Consider the following 19,555-nt stretch of genomic DNA (forward strand, 5'->3'; position numbering starts at 1 on the left):
TACATACTCTTATCTCCTCATAAACAGACTTACACTTACACCCCATATATATTTATCAAATATAATTAATATATACAAAACAATAACTAAACCAATTTTAATATTAAATATTTTTAATATCAACATAAACAAATTAACCTAAATTCTGTCGAATTTAAAATTTTAAACAACTCTATAAATTTGTTTTGAGACGACGTACACCCTCGTTTGGAAAATTCCTTCTCATATATAGAGAATCGAATACCAGCCAAAACTATTATAACCATTTCGGAGTTGGCGAGTGGTATACAATGTCGATTAACGAATCCCCACCAAGCCAATCTTTTCCATTAGAAGCTCTTGACACAGATGCACAGACAAATGTTCATATTGTCACCACTGCAAACGTTAGACAACCATCCATAAACTCCATGAAAAAATCTGGTTCATCTAAAGCAAAGAGCAGGTCAGAAAAGTTAGCTGAGGAACTGGTGAAATACGTGGGAACTTCTGTATTCACCCTCGGAAGCAAATTGCCCAATAATGGCATCCACGATATTTTCGAATTCGGTCTGACTTTGAAGAACGTGAGAATCAGAAAATGTTATCGCAAGGCCACTGGACAAACATTGTGCTGCAAGAGCTACTTCAAAAAATATAAAGAGGAATTTTTAAACGAAGCATACTTTATGTATTACCTGCAGGAAGAGCCCGGCATTGTGAAACCTGTGGCAGGATTCGAAGACAGACAGTTTTTCAATCTGATTATGGAGTTTTGTCCAGGAGGAGATCTGTCACAACTAGTCGTTAAGAAGGGAAACTATGTAGATGCCGAAGCAGAAGCTGCAGCCATTTTCAGACAGATAATGGAAGCTTTGGACCGGTGTCATAGAAAATTTGTTATGCACAGAGATATTAAACTGAGCAACATTTTCCTGTCATCAACCACGCCCCCGGTTGTCAAGCTGGGGGACTTCGGCCTCTCCATAGAATTTGAAAAAGGTTTATGATTTATAGTTCATCATAGTTTTTGAAATATTTTGGAAATTTAATAGATAATTTGGAAATTTAAATTGATAATTTTGAAATATTTTGGAAATTTAATAGACAATTTGGAAATTTAATGGATAAGTTTTAAGTTAATTGTTTGATTTAGTCTTGACCTCACAATTTCCTCAAAAAACCAATAGAAATTTGGCAGAATTTTTCTAGCAGAAATTTTTGGAAATTCATATTATAGCTGTCAGCCTTTAGAATTTGGTTGTCAAAGGTTCTTGATGGTGCTGAATGGATTTTCACCATAAAAAATTGATTCAAACAATGGTTTAGATTTCTAAATTCTAACTTATGTGATTCTTAATGACTGGAAATTCTCTTCCTGATTAATCACACGGGATGTTTGGTGTCAAAACTTTTGGAATCCTCTAATGTGGTTCATTATCAGGAACCACAGTAGAAAGCACAAAAAGTTAACACCAAAAATGGATTATGATTAATTTGGAAGAGATTTTCCAAAGATTAGATTTCTTGACAAAAAAGAATCACCAGATTCCGGCTAGAATTTGACAGTCTAGTCCAAAGTGTGGCCTCAGTAGACAAGGTCTTTCTCAAATAAAAGTATTTCATTTAGCTCTAGGGTTTTTTTTTTTTTTTTTTTAATAAGTAAATCATCAGTTTTCTCTTTTTTTAATATTTTTATATCTATTGAAAAATATTTTGAAATTTGATAAATAAGAACTGTGTAGTCACCAAATGATCTTTTCATGGCAGTTAATTGTAATCAAAATCCAAAATCCTATAGATATTTTTAAAACTAAATGGTAATCTCCTCTTACTAAGGTTGGGAAATAGTTGATAATACGACAGTTTCATCTATTGAGTGTTCACCAATGGTAAAATTATGGAACAATTTCTTCCGAACAACTAAGAACAAAAATATTTATTGATGATATCAAAGTGATAATATCAACCAATAAGATATCCCTTATGCAAATATTTCATCATAAAAAGATTTATTCTTCATAATATTCAAAATAAAGATTCCATTTTATTGGGCATATGAATTCTTATCACGGAGAGAGAATAGACTACATAAGAGCCTATAAGTCATTATATATCACATCTAGAGATGTGATATTAATCCATATAATCTATAAGGCTTATAATCAATATAAATGGATTAATATATGAAACGAACTATATACAAAGTAAACACGTTCGAAAAAATCCTCCCCTGAGTTTGAATTGTTTAATCTGCATAATTTTAGTACCCAAGAATTTTTCAAGACATTGAATCTATTTATATATTCAAAAAATATATTTTAAATAACAAAAAAATCTTAAAATTATATTACAAGATTTTAATAAATTCACTCCGAGAAAACTATTTCATTTCAAATTGGAAAATATTTCCACACTATGTAATTGAGATAAGTTGAAACACTGACTCTGTGCCCAGCAACTAATGTCAATATCCCTTCTATTGAATCAGGCAATGTTTTTTATGAGCCTATAGGGACTCCTCAGTATAGGGCTCCCGAGATCGTGGCTTCTAATGGCTACTGCGAGGCCGTCGACGTCTGGAGCGCAGGAGTTCTGCTCTACAAGATGCTCGTGGGCGTTTATCCGTTTGGCTGCCATGGTCGCCAGCACAGTGGCGGTACTCTTCCCTTAACATCAGAAGAGACGACCAAGCTTTGGGATGACATTTTAAACAAACACCTCGATTTCACAGTTGGCCTTTGGTCTCGCATTTCAGAGTCTGCCAGGGATCTTGTATCAAAGATGCTCGTCAAAAATCCCAAGGCTAGGTTAACTGTTACAGAAGTTTTAGGTAAATATACACTGGAGCTTTTGTTCATGCATACATATTATTAATAAATATCATATTGGTCGCTAAAATACTCATCTTTTCACTGCAGAACACCCATGGCTGAACGTTTAAGCTGAATCAAGTTACCCTAAATGAGATGAGTATACAATTTATAGTTTTGTTTTAACCTATTTTGCTAGCATAGATCCAGTAAATAAAGTAGATGAAAAAAGTTCTAGATCTAATAAATAAAGAGGATGAAAAAGATGCAGAAATATTCGATATTTTTATAATGAGAAACCAACTTACCCTTAAGAAATTGCTAAGTAACAATATAATGGAAAACAAATTTTAGGGTAAACATTTCCTCTCATTTAATTCCTTAAAAAACAATTGACATCCTAAAACTTTTATGATCAAGTTAGGTTATCTTAGTTAATGGAAAACAAATTTTAAAGTAAACATTTCCTCTCATTTAATTCCTTGAAAAACAATTGACATCCTAAAACTTTTATGATCAAGTTAGGTTATCTTCTCATTTAATTCCTTGAAAAACAATTGACATCCTAAAACTTTTATGATCAAGTTAGGTTATCTTAGTTAACATCTGGTACTCCCTTAAACTTATACAAAAAAGATATCCGAACATGAATCCTTATAAGAAAATGTAATAGCTACCAATATTCTTTGATTGTTTATATATTTTCAAATTTAGGTGTAAAATTAAATAAATAAATAAATTATTAATATAGTAATATGGAACATATTGTTTTATAAAAAAATCTTCTTTTTTTAATTTTTTCTTTTAATTTATTATTTTTATCTTTCTCATCCATGTTTGAAGGCTTTACTCGTATCAATAATTTATTAACGTATTATTATTGTTACATGCTATAATAAAAAAATTATATTTATATATTTAGTTTAGATTAAAAGTATTTTAAAATATTAATAATCTTATTCTCATTATCCTTGTTTGATTCGTTGTTGATTTTACAATCAGTTTAAAAGAGATGTGGTAAAATTATTTCATTCTCACTCTTACTCATAAATGAAACAATTTGATATCCATATTAAATAACATAATTTTAAATCAAAATAATGAGAGAAATCTTATATTTTTATATTTTTTCTAGAGAGAGTGTAATTCATTCAATTCTTAATATAAAAGTAGCTTAGATCGAAGTTAATTTTGAATAAGGGTTGAGAAGAATCAAATCTCTTTTGCAATGAAAAAAGAGTGGTTTCGAAGTTGAGAGATTTGGGTTGAGAGGGATATGTCTCTTTTGCACTCAAAAACATTAAGAGATTTGATCCCTCTTAGTGTTTGATAGATATGGAGATAAGATGGGTCTAGATTGGTTTAATTTTTGTAAATAAAGTGTAAAGTTAAAATGATATAATTTTCATATTTAAAGATTACCCATCAAAACACAAAACAACAATTATACATTTTGATTTTTCATTCAACTTTACCAAAGAACACATTTACCTAAAATGGTTCACCTTTAAATAAGTTATATTCCAAAGGAATACAATGGGTTCTCATAAAGTTGTGCTAAAAAACTGTTGGTAGCTTCACCGTGTCAAGTTTACCTTAACTATCTAACAAAAATTAATAATTATCGATCAAATTAATAATAATAACTCATAATTTTTATTTTTATTATTTTAGTTTGAAATTATTTTTATTCTAATTTGAGATTATTTTTATGTTTATTATTTTATTTACACAACATAGCTTTTGTTGTCGAGAGAAACTGTAGGTTGCTTATTAGTACTCCAAGCAACTACTCTTGAACCCAAACTAAATGAATACCCTGAAGTTGATTTCTTGTCATCCATACATCTAGCCTAATCTGAATCTACATAACCAATCAACTTGATATCTTAAAATCTCTTTGCTGCTTTTTGATGTAATTCCTTGGGTTCTGCCATAAATATTGATACCATACTGACTACAAAATAAATATCTGGTCAAGTTATAGTTAAGTAGATCAAACTTCCAATCAATTGACGATACAAAGTAACATCAACTAAATTGGAGTCATCATGTCCATATAACTTCAACCCAACTTCCAAAGGAGTTGTCATTGGCTTGCAACTCAACATTTTGAACTTCTTCAAAATGTCCCAAGTATACTTGGCTTGTGACATGAAAATACCATCTTCCTTCTGCTAAACTTCAATACCCAAGAAATAATGCAACTCACCAAGATCTATCATCTCAAACTCAACAACCATATGTGACTTAAACATTTGAAATGGTTTTGTATTGTTCCTTGTGTAGATCAAATCATCAACATATAAGACAACTATCAAAATGTCTTGTCCTGACTAAAAGATATAGATATTGGGCTCAAATAAACTTTTAACTAATCCATGGTCCTTAAAATACTTACCAATTCTTGAATACCATGCCCTTGGCACTTGCTTAACATCATACAAGGCCTTCTTCAACATATAAACATAATCTTCTTTTCTTATTAATTTTTCATGGTAAATTAATTCTTTTATTGGAAGTAATGAGCAATAACATGTACAACCACATTCACAAAATAAAGATTGTAGTGAGATACACAAGAAACTAACCACACAATAGACACAAGTATTTTTGGACAAATGTTATAGAAAAACCCCAATGTGGGGAAAACTAGTTTTCAAATCTAAGGGTTCATATTATTATTTTCAACAAAAATTGTTATTGAGAAATTACAAATTTTTTCTTCTCATTAGAAAATCTCCAGCAATATTTTATATTCACTTATGCTAGTCAAATTAACTTGAAGAATCCCCATAGCTTCCTCTCTACAATTTGCATTACTTCCAACAACTTACATTGGCAACCTGGTAACTCGCACTGGTATTTCGGCAATTCACCTTGTCTCCTAGAAAACTCGCATTGGCCTTTGGAAGAATCACACTACCTATAGAAATAATCTCGGCCTAAAATCTTGTGTATTTATTGAGAAACTCAACCTCCTCCTCAAACTCATAGCCTCACTGGAAAAACGCGGTCTTCTTCATAAAATAACTCATAGTAAAAAATTCCTGAAATTCTTCTCCTGATCATTGTTGTTGAAACCTTGTTAGTGTCTCACTAAAAATCACCCACTCAATTTGTTAGATCTATCTCCAATGTTGTCCATCGATCTCCCTTTATATTCTCTCATTCACAAATGAATGGCCACAATTAGAAGTGAACTCAATCCAACCGATGGCTAGTATCAACTTAGAAACTTTTCACAAGATTCTAGAGGTAAATTGATCTTATCCCAACTACCATCAATTAATTATCCACTTTCCATAAGTTTAAAAGTAGGAAATATTTTAAAAATCACTAATTGACATAATTAAGATGTTTTCCCTAGGTGAAACTTGGGAAAACATCTAGCACACCTATTTAAGCTACAATATTTAACACTCCCTCTTAGCAAGGAAGGTGTTCTCCACAACACCCAACTTATCCCTAAAGAAACTAAATTTCCCTTTACCAAGGCCTTCGTCAAAATGTTTGCAACCTGTTGATTTGTAGGAACATATTGTATTCAAAAGGATCCACATTGTACACAATCCCTTATGAAATGGTATTGGATGTTGAATTTTTTCAACCTGTCATGAAATATTGGATTCTAAGATAGCTTGATGCAACTTTAATTATCATAGTGGATAATGGTCAACTCCATCCTCTGACCAAACAATGCCACTAGTAGCTTTCAAAACCATATGAATTCACATGTAGCCATGCTTTCTGCCATTTACTCTACTTCTACAAACCTTAATGCAACCAACTTATGTTTCTTGCTATACCAAGAGACAACCCCTAATCCAATGTTGAAGCAACCCCTTGCGGTTCTTTTCATCTCCACTGCACTACCTGCCTAGTCTCCATCAGTATATCCCATCAACTTGATACCATTAGCCTTAGTATATCTCAACCCATACTCAATTGTACCTTGTAGATATCGCAGCACATGCTTTATTGTTGTCCAATGCACTCTCCTTGGTTGCCCTATGAATTGACTAAGATTTTGACCAAAAAGAAAATGTTTGGCCTTGTATTGACCAGATACATGAGAGAGCCAATAAGTTGTCTATATAAGGTGGGGTCCACTGCCTCCTACTTTGATGCATCAATCTTCCTCCAATTGGTTATCATAGGTGTAGACATGGGTCTATAATCCAACATCCTAAATTTCTTCAAGATCTCCATAGCATATCTCCCTTGACCAAGGAATATCTCCCCATCTATCTGCCACACCTCTAGACCTAGAAAATAGTGCATCAACCCCAAGTCCTTCATCTTGAACTCTACTGCTAAGTCCCTCTTGCAATCTTCTATGAGCCTTGGTGACCCAGTCAAAAATAGATCATCCACATATAAAACGAGAATGAGTGGTTCACCTCCAACCATAAGATAGTAGAGGTTTGAATCTGCCTCACTTTTCATGAAGCCCATCTCCTACAAGTAGTTGTCAATACAACCATACCACTCTCTGGGAGCTTTCTTGAATTTGTATAGTGCACTCTTTGACCTGCATATATGGGTTTCCCTCCCATGCATCTCTAAACCCTATGGTTGTTTGATGTACATCTCCTCTTCTATGACTCCATTCAGGAACGTCATATTAACATCCATCTAATGAATATGCTATCCCATATGTGTTGCAAGTGAGATCACGGCCCTAATGGAAGGCTAATAGAGAAAACGTCTCCTCATAATTTATTCCCTCTTTCTGAGAGAACCCCTTGGCTATGAACCTTTCCTTGAACTTTTCTATATTTTTACCTACATCGTGATTGATCTTATAGATCCATTGGGAACCAACCACTACCCTATCCAATGGTCCAAGCACCACCTCCCAAACATCATTCAGCATGATGGAATTGTACTCATCCACCATCACATCCTGCCACACCTGATATTGTGCAGCCTCTGCATAGTTAGAATTCTCATTATCAATAAGCTCACTCATCAATTCCTTGTACCCGGAATATCTCCTTTGTGGTCTCTTGTCCTTGTTGCATGATCTAGGAGCTCCCACAAAATCCCGTGCATCTCTCAATATCTGAAGCACCTCACGATTCCTTCTCCCACTTATAGTAGGTGGAGATTCAAGATCCTCCTCATGTTTCTACTCCACATGTTGCGAACTCTCCTCAACACCTATACATGTGCTCATATTGTTCAATGCACTAGTACTTGTGCCCTAAGCCTGAGATTGTTGTTCAATCTTTGGAGCTTCTACTTGCTGACCCTCACTAACTATTGGAAACTTGTGAGATCTCCTGAAGGCTTTCACCTCTTGGAACTTGACATCCTATCTCACGATGATATTCCTACTCCCTAGAATATAGATCATGTATGCCTTGGATGCTTTTTTGTAACCAACGAAATGCCCCTCCTCCACAATCAAATCTAGCTCAGTGTGTTTCTCATTTGGAATGTGATAATATGCGATACTACCAAGAATCCTAAAATGACTGACTTTTGGCTTCTTCCTTGTAAATGCCTCCTTGGGTGTCATATTTCCTAACACCTTTTATGGGACCCTATTCTAAATGTAAAAAAAAAAAAATCTATATGCTTCTATCCAAAGATATCTAGGCATGTCTTGATCATATATCATGGCCCTTGCCCCAATTATCGTTTTATTATTTCTTTTTGCAACCCCATTCTATTGTGGGTTGCACATATTTATCCATTTTGATTCCCTCGTTTGTGAAGAAATCCTTGAAGGCTTTCTCAATATACTCACCCCCATTATATGTATGAAGAACCTTAATCTTCTTGTTTGTTGAGTTATCTACAAGAGCCTTAAACTCTTGGAAGCAACTAAAGACTTCATCTCTTATCCTCAAGAAGTGAATCAAGGTCTTCCTAGAGAAGTCATCAATAAAGGTCACAAGGTAATCATAACTCCTACGAGACTTAGTGGACAATGGACCAAAAATATCAGAATGTATTAGATTTAGAACGCCCTTGGGTCTACTATCACTCCTTGGAATGTTGCCTTTGTGAACTTCTCAAGTACGCACCGTCTACACACATCATCATGTTCTATACTCATTTTTGGAATACTTGTCACAATCTATCTGGGCAACTTAAGTGCTCCATGGTGGATATGACCCATCCTCCTATGCCATAGCTCTCCCATGTATTTGCTACTGATGTTGCTAACTAATGCCTTTGGAGTGTCCAACTGCAACCTGTACAACTTGTTACTTCTCACGAAAATTTTCTTTACTAAATTCCAATCTTGATGCTTCAAATATACCTTTCGTCCTTAAAAGTATACTTCATATGCCTTATCTTGAAGAGCATAAACTCAAGTCAATTTCATTCCCAAACCTGGCACATACAATACATTTGTAACATGAGTATTCTTGCCTAACTCCCTCTAAAATGTGACTATCCCTGTACCAACTGGAGTACAGTAGGACTTGTTTCCAATTTGAATCTGGAATCTTGTATCCTCTACTTTATAGCTAGAAAAATACTCTCTAACCATTCTCATATGACATGACGCCCCACTTTCAATATACTAGTCTCCTTTGGTGGTTGAGCTAGATAAGAAAGTTATAAGAGAGAACTCATCTTCTAGTCTTGAATATAGTTGAGTCATTAATATATGTTGAAATTGTTGTTTGTTGCTTCTTCATCTTATCACCCTTGTTTTTTTCAGACATTGACTGACATAGTGTCTATGTTGACCGCATCCCAAACACTTTATTTTACTCAAGTCTTTCATTTTCTTCTCTCCCTTGGATTTAGGCCATTTGCTTGAGCCTTTATTGGGTTTACCCTTTCCTGCAAGAGCAACATTTTCATCATCCTCATGCTTCTAGTGTTTATTTTTGTTTCCATTAACAAGGCTCAACCTAAGCTCTTCTTGAGTGAAATCATTCCATAGGTGATCTCAATCAAGTAGGTATTTTCGTCCATTAATCACTTGGAAAAACACATCCCACTGCTTTGAGAACCCATTTAGAGTAGTTCTCATGAGCTCATCATCATCAATATTTTCTTTGACAACTACTAACTCATCCTTGACTAATTAAGCCTGGTGAGATAACTGACAATGCCTTCTCATTTATTATCTCTAGTGTTTCTTAGCTTCTCATTTGAGGATTAATTTCATGTTTACAGTAGCATTCTAAAACAATTTCAGGATGGCATCCCAAATCTTCTTACATGTATCCAATTCTGCAATATGGGGAACGATATGATATTTGACCCCATCTTAGATAATACACCTCATCCTCCTTGCGATAGGTTGCTAACTACATAGGATTTGTCGGTATGAAAACAATAGATGTTTCATATTCCTTCATTCTATGCTCCTCAAGCAACAATAATATTCTAGAATTCCATATACCAAATTTTGATGCACCATCAATTCTATCTTCATCACTTAAACCAATTGAAGCCATTTATGAAACCCTTGAACAATAAACCCTAATAAATCTAAAGAGATCTAAAGAGAATCGAACTATGTGAAAACCTTTGATTTCTCTTCCAAAACTCTCATGCTTAGATAACCAATAACCTTAGTGATTTAATGTGCAGATACCATGTGAAATTGTTTCGCTGCCCAGAAGGTGTTATTAACCCAATTAATTATTTCCTATTAATTATTCAGGGAAAATTTTTTATTCTTTTGGAAGTAATGAATAATAACATGAATAAAACCATTTACAAAATAAAAATTGCAATGAAATATACGAGAAACCAATCACACAATTGACAAGTATTTTTGGACAAACATCCCTAAAAAAAAACCAATGTGGGGAAAACTAGTTTTCAGATCTAAGGGTTTGTATTATTATTTTCAGCAAAAATTGCTATTGAAAATTACAATTGCTTTCCTCTCCTTGGAAAAGATCTATCAATATTTTATCTTCACTTCTGATAATCAAATCAACATGAACAAACCCCACAACTTTCTCTTCTGCAATTTGCACTGCCTCCAGCAACTCGCATTAACAACCTGTTACATGTCATTTTGTCGCCATTAGGAAAATTATCATAAAACTTACTCTCTTGCTATATAATAAACCATTCTTAGTAATCCCCTACAATATTGGAGCAAAAACAATCTTGATAAGCACAAGAATCCTAGATTACATTTCTTAAAAACCCTAATTTCAAGCAGTGTCACACTTTTCCTATGAGAAAACTGCAACATCACAGGTTCAATCATTGCCACCTGCACATTGTGTCACATTGTTCTCCACTAAAAAGTGTGATAACCTTTCTAACTAGGTAAAAATAAAAAGTAAAGTCTAGAAATCTTGTTGAGGAATTTTATCTCAACCACCTAGACTTGAGCTCCTACCTATTTGGGCCTCATCCTAGGATTGATGGATCTAATCCCACTCATTATGGAACCTATTCCCCATTTTTGTGGATCTCGTCCCATGGAAAATGTATCTCCAAACTATTTTCCTCTCCTATAAATACAGTGCAAATTAAAGGAGAAGAGGTTGGATTTTGAAGTACCCTTATGTTGTCCAATTGAGGTTGAAGGCTTGTCTACAAAGCAATGATTTGATACCTTTGAGTGGAAGCTTATGACATGAAGGTCTGGGTTGTAATATCTCCCTCTTATTTGTTAATACAATATATATTATTTTTCTCACATGATTTGATTACTATTTTCATTCATCATATCAGAGCTCCTTGATCTTCTAATTAGTATTTGTTTGAACTTATTCATCCATGGTACGTTTTGATCCTTTTGTTTGTCTATGTAGTTATAGGTTCTAGTCTTCGGAGATTGAAGTGGTGTAGGAAATCAAGAGGGAAAAGGATTGAAGTGAAAACACATTTCGTTAAACAAGTAAGTCATGTTCAAACTTTACTATAGAAAGATAGTATGCATTGTCCTATTTTTTCTATATTTAATCATTGAGTCTAGGGAGATCACTCTTGTCCGCAAGAGTGATTTGTCCATCTAACAAACTTGGAAACCATACTAGAGAAAATTTAGTTCTTTAGTGGCTTTCTTTGCCCTTTGTGGATTCAAATACTCTGGTTATTGTATTTTGATTCTTAAAATCTAGTTTTTTGGACCTTTTTGAGCATTTTTCTATATATTTTTTTCATATTACAATTGTCACACATAGCTTATAATAAAAGTATGACATGTTGCACCTATAGCATAATTAAAGTGAAATGGTTATAAATTATCACAGTTTTCATTTGATAACAATGTGACAATTGGCAAATTGCCACATTTTTCTCATGTTTAATAGTTACAACATCGCACTCATGTGAACAGTCTACTTGCAACAACCTTAGAAAATTGAAAATTTTCAAAACTTTTTTGAATCTATTTTCATCAGGGAAAAGTCAACCTTAAATTTGAATTATTGTATTTAAGTGTCTTTTTTGAAAAAATTAATTATCTTTACATTTTTAGGATTTTGGGTCTAATTGGTTTATTGATCTATCAAAACAGGGTCCTTTTCTTCTGGAATTCATTGTATCATTCTCTTTTCTTTCAGTAAATCTGATCAAATATTCATTTATGCATGTTGTAAAGAATTATTTCATCGATTGAAAAGTTAGTAATTCTCACAAAAGATAGCTTCAATTTGAATTTATTTGTTTTATTAGATTGAATTAAATAGTGATTATTCTTTCTATAAAACACCAAAAAGAAAAATAAGCTTTTTGTTATTGGGACTTGATTGAAAGATATTTTGCTTGGAATTATTATTTGGTTTATCTTTTGAAATTTATTTACAAAAGGGAATCATTGCATATTCAGGTTGTTTGAAAAGATTTCTTCCTTCCCATAAATAATATTTCATCGAATTGAAGAGGTTATAATTTCATATTCGTTACATTAGTTTGGAATTACCTTTAATGAAAAGTGAGACAATAAAATCAATAAAGATATTTAAAATAAACAATTGATCAACAATAATCACATTTAGTGTGGGTCTAGGTTAGAAGACGTGTTCAGATGTCTATAAACATAGGAGTTGTCATTTCTTATTAGTGTTACATTCTGCGAGTGGTACATCAGAATATATAAGGTTGTTCTACCACCTGTTAGCGCTTGAAATTTCACCTCAGGCTGAGAAAGGTAAACCTCAAGGCAACATCAAACCACTTAGCCTCGTAGCTAGCCCTACGGGGCGGGAGAGGGCTCTCTCCGGTCTATCTCGATAAAGATCTTCAATGGGCGAGATAACCAATAGGGTAACACTGATTTTAGGCTAGTAAACTGATCAAAAGGGTTGATTTGGAATTTTTAGGGTTTTTGGTGGCAAATTGAGGAGTGGCAATTTTGGGTGCGGGGATAGGACACAGTTTCTGCAGGGGGTTCTTTGGGGCGAGATAGGATACAGTATTGATGCCTTAGATTGAGGTGAATGGATGAGAAAGACAGGTGAGGAGCTAAGGAGAGCAAACAATAACTTTGAATTCTCCTTAAACAGCAGAAAACATTGAAATTAAACAAACTTAAAAGCAGAGCATGACAGTCATGAATTCTACTTTAACACTTCATTTGTTTAATGTGCAGAAGGAAAAGTAAGGAAATGATTCACATAACACACTTACAAGTACATAGAGAAACACACCATCAATACATGTAACCACAAGAATCCCAAAAAGGACTACAAAACCCTGGTCTTCCTTAGCCAAAAATTGCAGAGATACAGTGAATAATACAATGATAGCTTTTCCCTCAAGAGTCCAACCATGAAAATGAGCAAGAAAGTACATAATATAGATCATCTAACCTCTTTCCCTGCCTCCATGGGTCGATCTCACTATCCTAGGAGTTGTTTCAACCACTTCTAAACTAAGCACTGAAAACTAGGCAGTCAAAACAACTTGCCTCTATAAGCTAGGAAACCAATTCATTCATTTAATTTTCACCTATTTCATGAATGAATCTTCTAGAAGAGGTACATAAGTGTAAAAGTGTCAAAAAAGTACATTAATTACATCAAAGAGGATAATAATCCACCCCAAAAAGTCAAACAGGGTCAAACTGCGTTTTTCTGAGCTGTACACTGAAATTTGGAGAAATTTGCCTGACGGGTCGCGCGCCTCACCCAACGGGTCGCGCGCCTCACCCAACGAGTCGCGCGCCTGGTCTGCTCACAATTTCACTCCAACCCTCGCCCAATCTCTCTTGCAAGTGAGTTAGATGCACAATGAGGGTAAATGGAGGGAGATTGGGCTTTTATAACTTTGATTTGAAATAATTTCATGCCCAAACCCACTTTATAATGTTTTTCTTTGACACTTTATAAAATTGACCATTTTGGTTTCCTTTGTCCTGAAATTGACTCATTTAATGCTTTTGCTCGATACTTTTTGCAGGGATATCATCTGAGGGATCTTGGCAAGGGAGCCAGGGTTACATGCTGTCCTTGGAAGCTTTTTGAAATTTCATCACTTTTTACAAAAATTTGAAAAATGACCTTGGCTTTAAAAACAGGGTTTTTAAATCCAAGGTGAAAATTAACTGTACAAGATAGAAATTTGCGAAGAAACATTTTGAAAATCATCCCTCTGGCTTGTTGAGCACTTATTGACCTTCAGAGACATGACCTTGTAAACAAACTTGACCAAAACCCTAGACCTAGGAATTTGACCTCAAGACAAGACAAGACAAGCCTGAAAGAGATTAAGGACTGAAATGACTTTGATCCAGCAATGCCAAGAGCGGGACAAAGACACCAGCTCCTCCATCAGGGTTATGGCATGCCTAATGGGATGCAAAAATTGACACTGATGAGACACCTACTTATGCAAATGCAAAGAGTTTTGATCGCTGATGGAGGGCTACTAGACCGACTCTAACACCACCTACCTTTGGTTATCTAGGAAGGTGCTCCATGTATGATGAGTATATAGGAATTCTTCCCATCGTACAATTATGCATTAGACAACACTAACATAGACTATACTTCCACATACCCTCAGGTATATAGGAAGCCCCCTTCTAGGTTGCAAACCATCCATAAGTAACCAAGTCGGTCACCTTGTTGTATGTGATACATTGAACACAACATTCGGGGAGATAGCCTGCATGTACCTAATAGTATATGGAAGTTCATAACAACTTGGTAAACCTTTGATACCTAGTGACCCTTTTTACTGCTACTGTTTATTTAATTGATTAAAATTTTGGATTTAATTATCATACATTGTTAAAATTTCCTAATCGAAATTCACTATGGAAACAGTTCTAGAATTTACCAATCATGGAACCCCTTTTCATGGGGATCCTATTCCTTTTCCTTTCTTTGGAAATATTGGTCCTCCATATATGGCTACGTTGTCTCTTCCTAGATTCATAATAGGTTTACCGGTATGGTTTTTTTCAACCTCATTGGTCCCAAATACCTAAGTTGCTTCACCTCAACAACACCAACCTCTTGTTGACCCTTTACCTTTTTTTCTCATCATGTCTTCTTCCCTTTCTTCTCCTTTTCCTGGTGAAAGTCTTAAAGCTAGTAATCGAGAGGTTAAGAAGAAGAAGAAGAAGAAGTAAGCTAAGAAAGGGGTAAACCAACCAACCATGGTTGTGAGTGTTGATAATGATGAGGAACCCTCCAACATTCATCACAAGAAAAAATATCCTTGCAATATTTGTAAGGGTTTCCACCTTCTTAGGGATTTTCCTAGTATTCCTAAGGTCTTAGAAGTGTGGTCTAAAGATTCTCATCAAATTATTATTGGTCCGTCAACCAGTGATTATAAGGGTCCTAGGAAAAAGGGTAAAGTTAGATTTCCTTGTAGTTTACGTGAAGGGAGTCATCAAACTCACATTTTACCTCATATGTATGAAGCCTCTAAATTATTGGAAAACCTTATGGTTTCTCATCAGTAACTTCCATCTCTTTATTATAAGATTTCACCAACCTACTGTTAGTTTATGAAGTGATTGATTCCCATTCCAAGTTCGACCAATCCCACTCTTCCCTTGGAGAGTGAAACCCATACCACTCAGGTCGATGAACGATTCGTTGATGAAGTGGTCAACTTGATTCTATCTTTATTTGATCCCACTCTCCTCTTAGAGAGTGAAGTTAATATCGCTAAGTTCTTCTTGTTACTTTAGATTCCACCGCACAAGGGGTAATTTCACCCATTTCCACATAACCCCCTCCAAGTACTAAGGTAATTTCCTTTTATTGGAATAGACTGACAGAGCCATGTCTCCCTCATTTTATCCCTTTCCTAATCATTATGAAGGCTTGTGATAAAAAAGTGTATTGCACTATTATGGATGAAGGTGGTTCTCTTATATTTTACCCTTAACCACTTGGCAATATTTGGGTTCCCCTTAGATTGTGTTTGTTACTAAGAATCTATTGGCTTTTAATAGAAGAGCCAATGAACCTTTAGGGATCCTTCCTCAACTACCCATTACCTTGGAAGGAAAATTTTCTATATTAATTTCATGGTATTCCAAGGCCCTCTGGACTTCAATTTTCTCCTTGGGTGAGACTATGTCTATGCAATGAAATTTTTCGTGTCAACACTCTTTCGTGTGATGTCTTTCCCTCATAATGGAAACATTGTGACTATTGACCAGCTTTTGTTTGGTTCCCTTGATATGACTACCAACCATCCAACCTCCTTGAATGTTCCTTATATGCAAGTGGTATCCACCCCACCATAGGTTAATTATGTGGCAACTTGTCCCATGCCTTCACTTACTGAAATAAAATGAGCCTCTCGTTGTATGCTCGATTTATTTTGACTTAGATCCAGTAAGTGACATGATAAACCCTTCAATGGGGACATTGGAGCTTGATCTTTCTACCCCTATTAAGTCCCTTGAAATGTATTCCTTCCAGGGAATTATTCTTCCATCTGATGAAGACCTCTTGGAAGCCATGATCGAGGTGTGTACCTTGGCATGTATTCCTTCTAGAGCATTGTCCTCTTGGAATCCATGACAAGATTCCATGAGCATAGTTCCTTTCCTATGTCAAGCTCATTTAAAAATGAATAAGGCCATCATGAGCATAGTTCTTTTCTTCTATCAAGCTCATTAAAAAATGAAACAAGGTGTCATGAGCATGGTTCTTTCTTGTGTCAAGCTCACTAAAAAACTGAAACAATGTGTTTTGAGCATAGTTATTTTCCTATTTCAAGATTGTTAAAAATTAAACAAATCCCATTATAATTGATTTGAGTCTTTGATTACATCTTGTAAATGTTGAGTCAAGTCTTTCACCTGATCTCATAAATGAACCTTCATTTCATCCACTTATTAGTAACCAGTAGTCTACTTGAGTAGATGAAATGAAGCTTGCGGGACATGTGCCTCTAGTCATCATGTTAGAATTAAGCCACTAGCCTCTGTTATTATGTGGGCGTCGAACCTATCTCAAGCACATTTTTTTCTTTGTTTCAAGCTTGTGTAAAAATGAAACCTATCTCAAGCATAGTTTTTTCTTTGTTTTAAGATTTTGTAAAACTGAAACCTATCTCAAGCATGATTTTTTCTCTATTTCAAGCTTGTGTAAAAATGAAACCTATCTCAAGCATAATTTTTTCTTTGTTTCAAGCTTGTGTAAAAATGAAACTTATCTTGAGCTTAGTCTTTGTTCCTTCTTGTGCTCATAAATACATGAGAATAAGTTACTAAGTATACTTTCACTTTTTCAGCCTCATTAAAACTGAATGAAAAAGGAACCCCCTAGAGTCCTCTTTAAGTTCTTTTTAGACTCTCGAAATATGAAAATATTGTCGATTAAACTTGTTTCTTTCGTGCTCGTAAAAGTATATGAAGAAACATCTACCTAGTATAAGTTTACCCCTTTTACAGACTACGTAGACTATTTATGAAAAAAGTATACTTTGATCAATCATGGTTAAAAGAGTTCTCCCTTGTATTATTTTACACTTTTTCGGGCTTGGGGGATTAAATTTATGAAAAAAACCATATGGAGTTTTTTTTCAAACTCTCTAAATGTGAAAAAGAAGTTGAGTTACCCCTTCACTAGACTTATAAAATGTAAACAGCATAGGACTTGTCAATCATGATGAGACCAAACCACTCCTTCCCAGGGTTCATTAAAAATACTTTGAAGGAATTATCCGAAGGATAAGCTTATACTACAAGCATATGTTATCCTCCTCAAGCTTGTGTAAAAATAAAGAGGTACTTTCCAGAAATGGTGGGGAAAATTGGGAAAACAATGTATAAAGTCAGTATTTGGCAGTAAGTCACTCTTGAACATGACACTCCTTCACTTTCATGTTTGATTGGGTTGGGAAATCCACTTACCTATCTGTTAATCACACCTCCTTGAAAGTATTCATACTGGTTTTTTATCCCATATTGAGTCAGTGTTGCCAACTTCATATAGTGTCGCTAATATGTTCAAGAGAAGTTTAACCTCAGTTAAAATTACTTTTCAATCTTCAAATCCTTCAATCACGTCATCCATCTCTAAGTCAGTCCTAAATCACTCCAAATTTGTTTCTCAAAACTTGACATGTGTTTCATGTCATATGCCCTCCTACGACGGGTCACTTCCTATCGACTTCAATTCATTATCTAGGAAGTTGATCTAGAAACCTCTTTTAGTACCTTGAAGCTTGCATGCCTCAATGGTAGGTTTCTTGCTTTCGACAATAGGTTCTCATCATTGGCCTTCGATCGAATGACTTTATGGGTGTTCGACTTCAAGACATGTATTCACACCTTATAGATTGTACTAGAGTATCTTGAGGGCCATTGACATTATTGGTGGTTTCTCTCACATATGTTAATGGTCCTCATCATTGACCAGTAATCAGATGGTGTCTACCATGTTCGAATTCGACACATTCATTCACATGGTTAGACTCATATTATCGAGTGGTAGTGACAAAGACCCTGGATCTAGTTTCATCCATCCAAGTTGCGAGGAGTTTTCATGACTGATATATTGATCCACACTTAGATAATAGTTATTTTCACATCCAATCTATTCTAGCATGGATCCACAATGTATGTTTGGTGGCCATGATTTGATTTGTTCAGATGGATCTTTGCACATTTCCATACTTAGGTCTAGAGTTGTTGATATGCTATACTGAGTATGGGAATGCCTACCTCAGAGATGATTTCATGATTATATTGTACTATGTTGATGGTGCTAGACCCACCAACATTTTGGGGATCTCCCCGATATGAAGTCCCAACTAGACCTCACACTATTTGGAATACGAGTCCCGACAGTGGGTGATAATGTTATGCCTTGACTGCGAAAACGCGTAGACTGAAGTATGACAACTTTGGGTGAGAGCAAGTGTGTGACCTTGCAGAGATTCAAGTGTGATGCATGAAGGTTCTAACACACGAAGGGAGAAGGGAAGTGTTCCCCTTGGAATCCTATAGCAATACGCATCTTAAAAGGAACATACGAGGGTAATGACATCACAAGCTAAGATGTGGAATAGTCCACAAGTTAAAGTGATGAATTAACACAACAATACGCATTTGACAAGATTCATACAAATTCAAATGAAATAGTTCATGAGAATAAGTGTAAGTTAAATAACATACATTGCAAATACAACAAGAATAATCCTAGTATATTCACAACATGTGCATGAAAGTGTGTCAACTCTGATTTTATTATTATAAGTGAGATTTTTGTTCATACATACACCATTGGCATACTCACTCTATGCTATGGAGAAGCCAAGGATCTTTAGAATACTCCAAAACTCCTTCTAATCCTAAGCCTAGCCAGAAGCTTGGCTCCCAAAATCCCATTACATGAGTT

General features: G+C 34.8%; 1 protein-coding gene across 1 annotated transcript in view; it reads left to right on the forward strand.

The window, feature by feature from the left end:
- Positions 1-290: 290 nt before the first annotated feature.
- LOC149231060 (calcium-dependent protein kinase 10-like) overlaps positions 291-19,555 on the forward strand; it is a 99,022-nt gene continuing 79,757 nt past the window's right edge. The window contains exons 1-2 of the mRNA XM_089381526.1: positions 291-981; positions 2,471-2,812. Coding sequence (XP_089237652.1) covers positions 291-981; positions 2,471-2,812 — 1,033 coding nt within the window. The remainder of the gene's footprint in view (positions 982-2,470; positions 2,813-19,555) is intronic.

Source organism: Pinus tabuliformis, chromosome J (genome assembly GCF_031772625.1).
Source record: "Pinus tabuliformis cultivar Carrire ecotype Pingquan chromosome J, CPIR1, whole genome shotgun sequence".
Lineage (NCBI taxonomy): Eukaryota > Viridiplantae > Streptophyta > Pinopsida > Pinales > Pinaceae > Pinus > Pinus tabuliformis.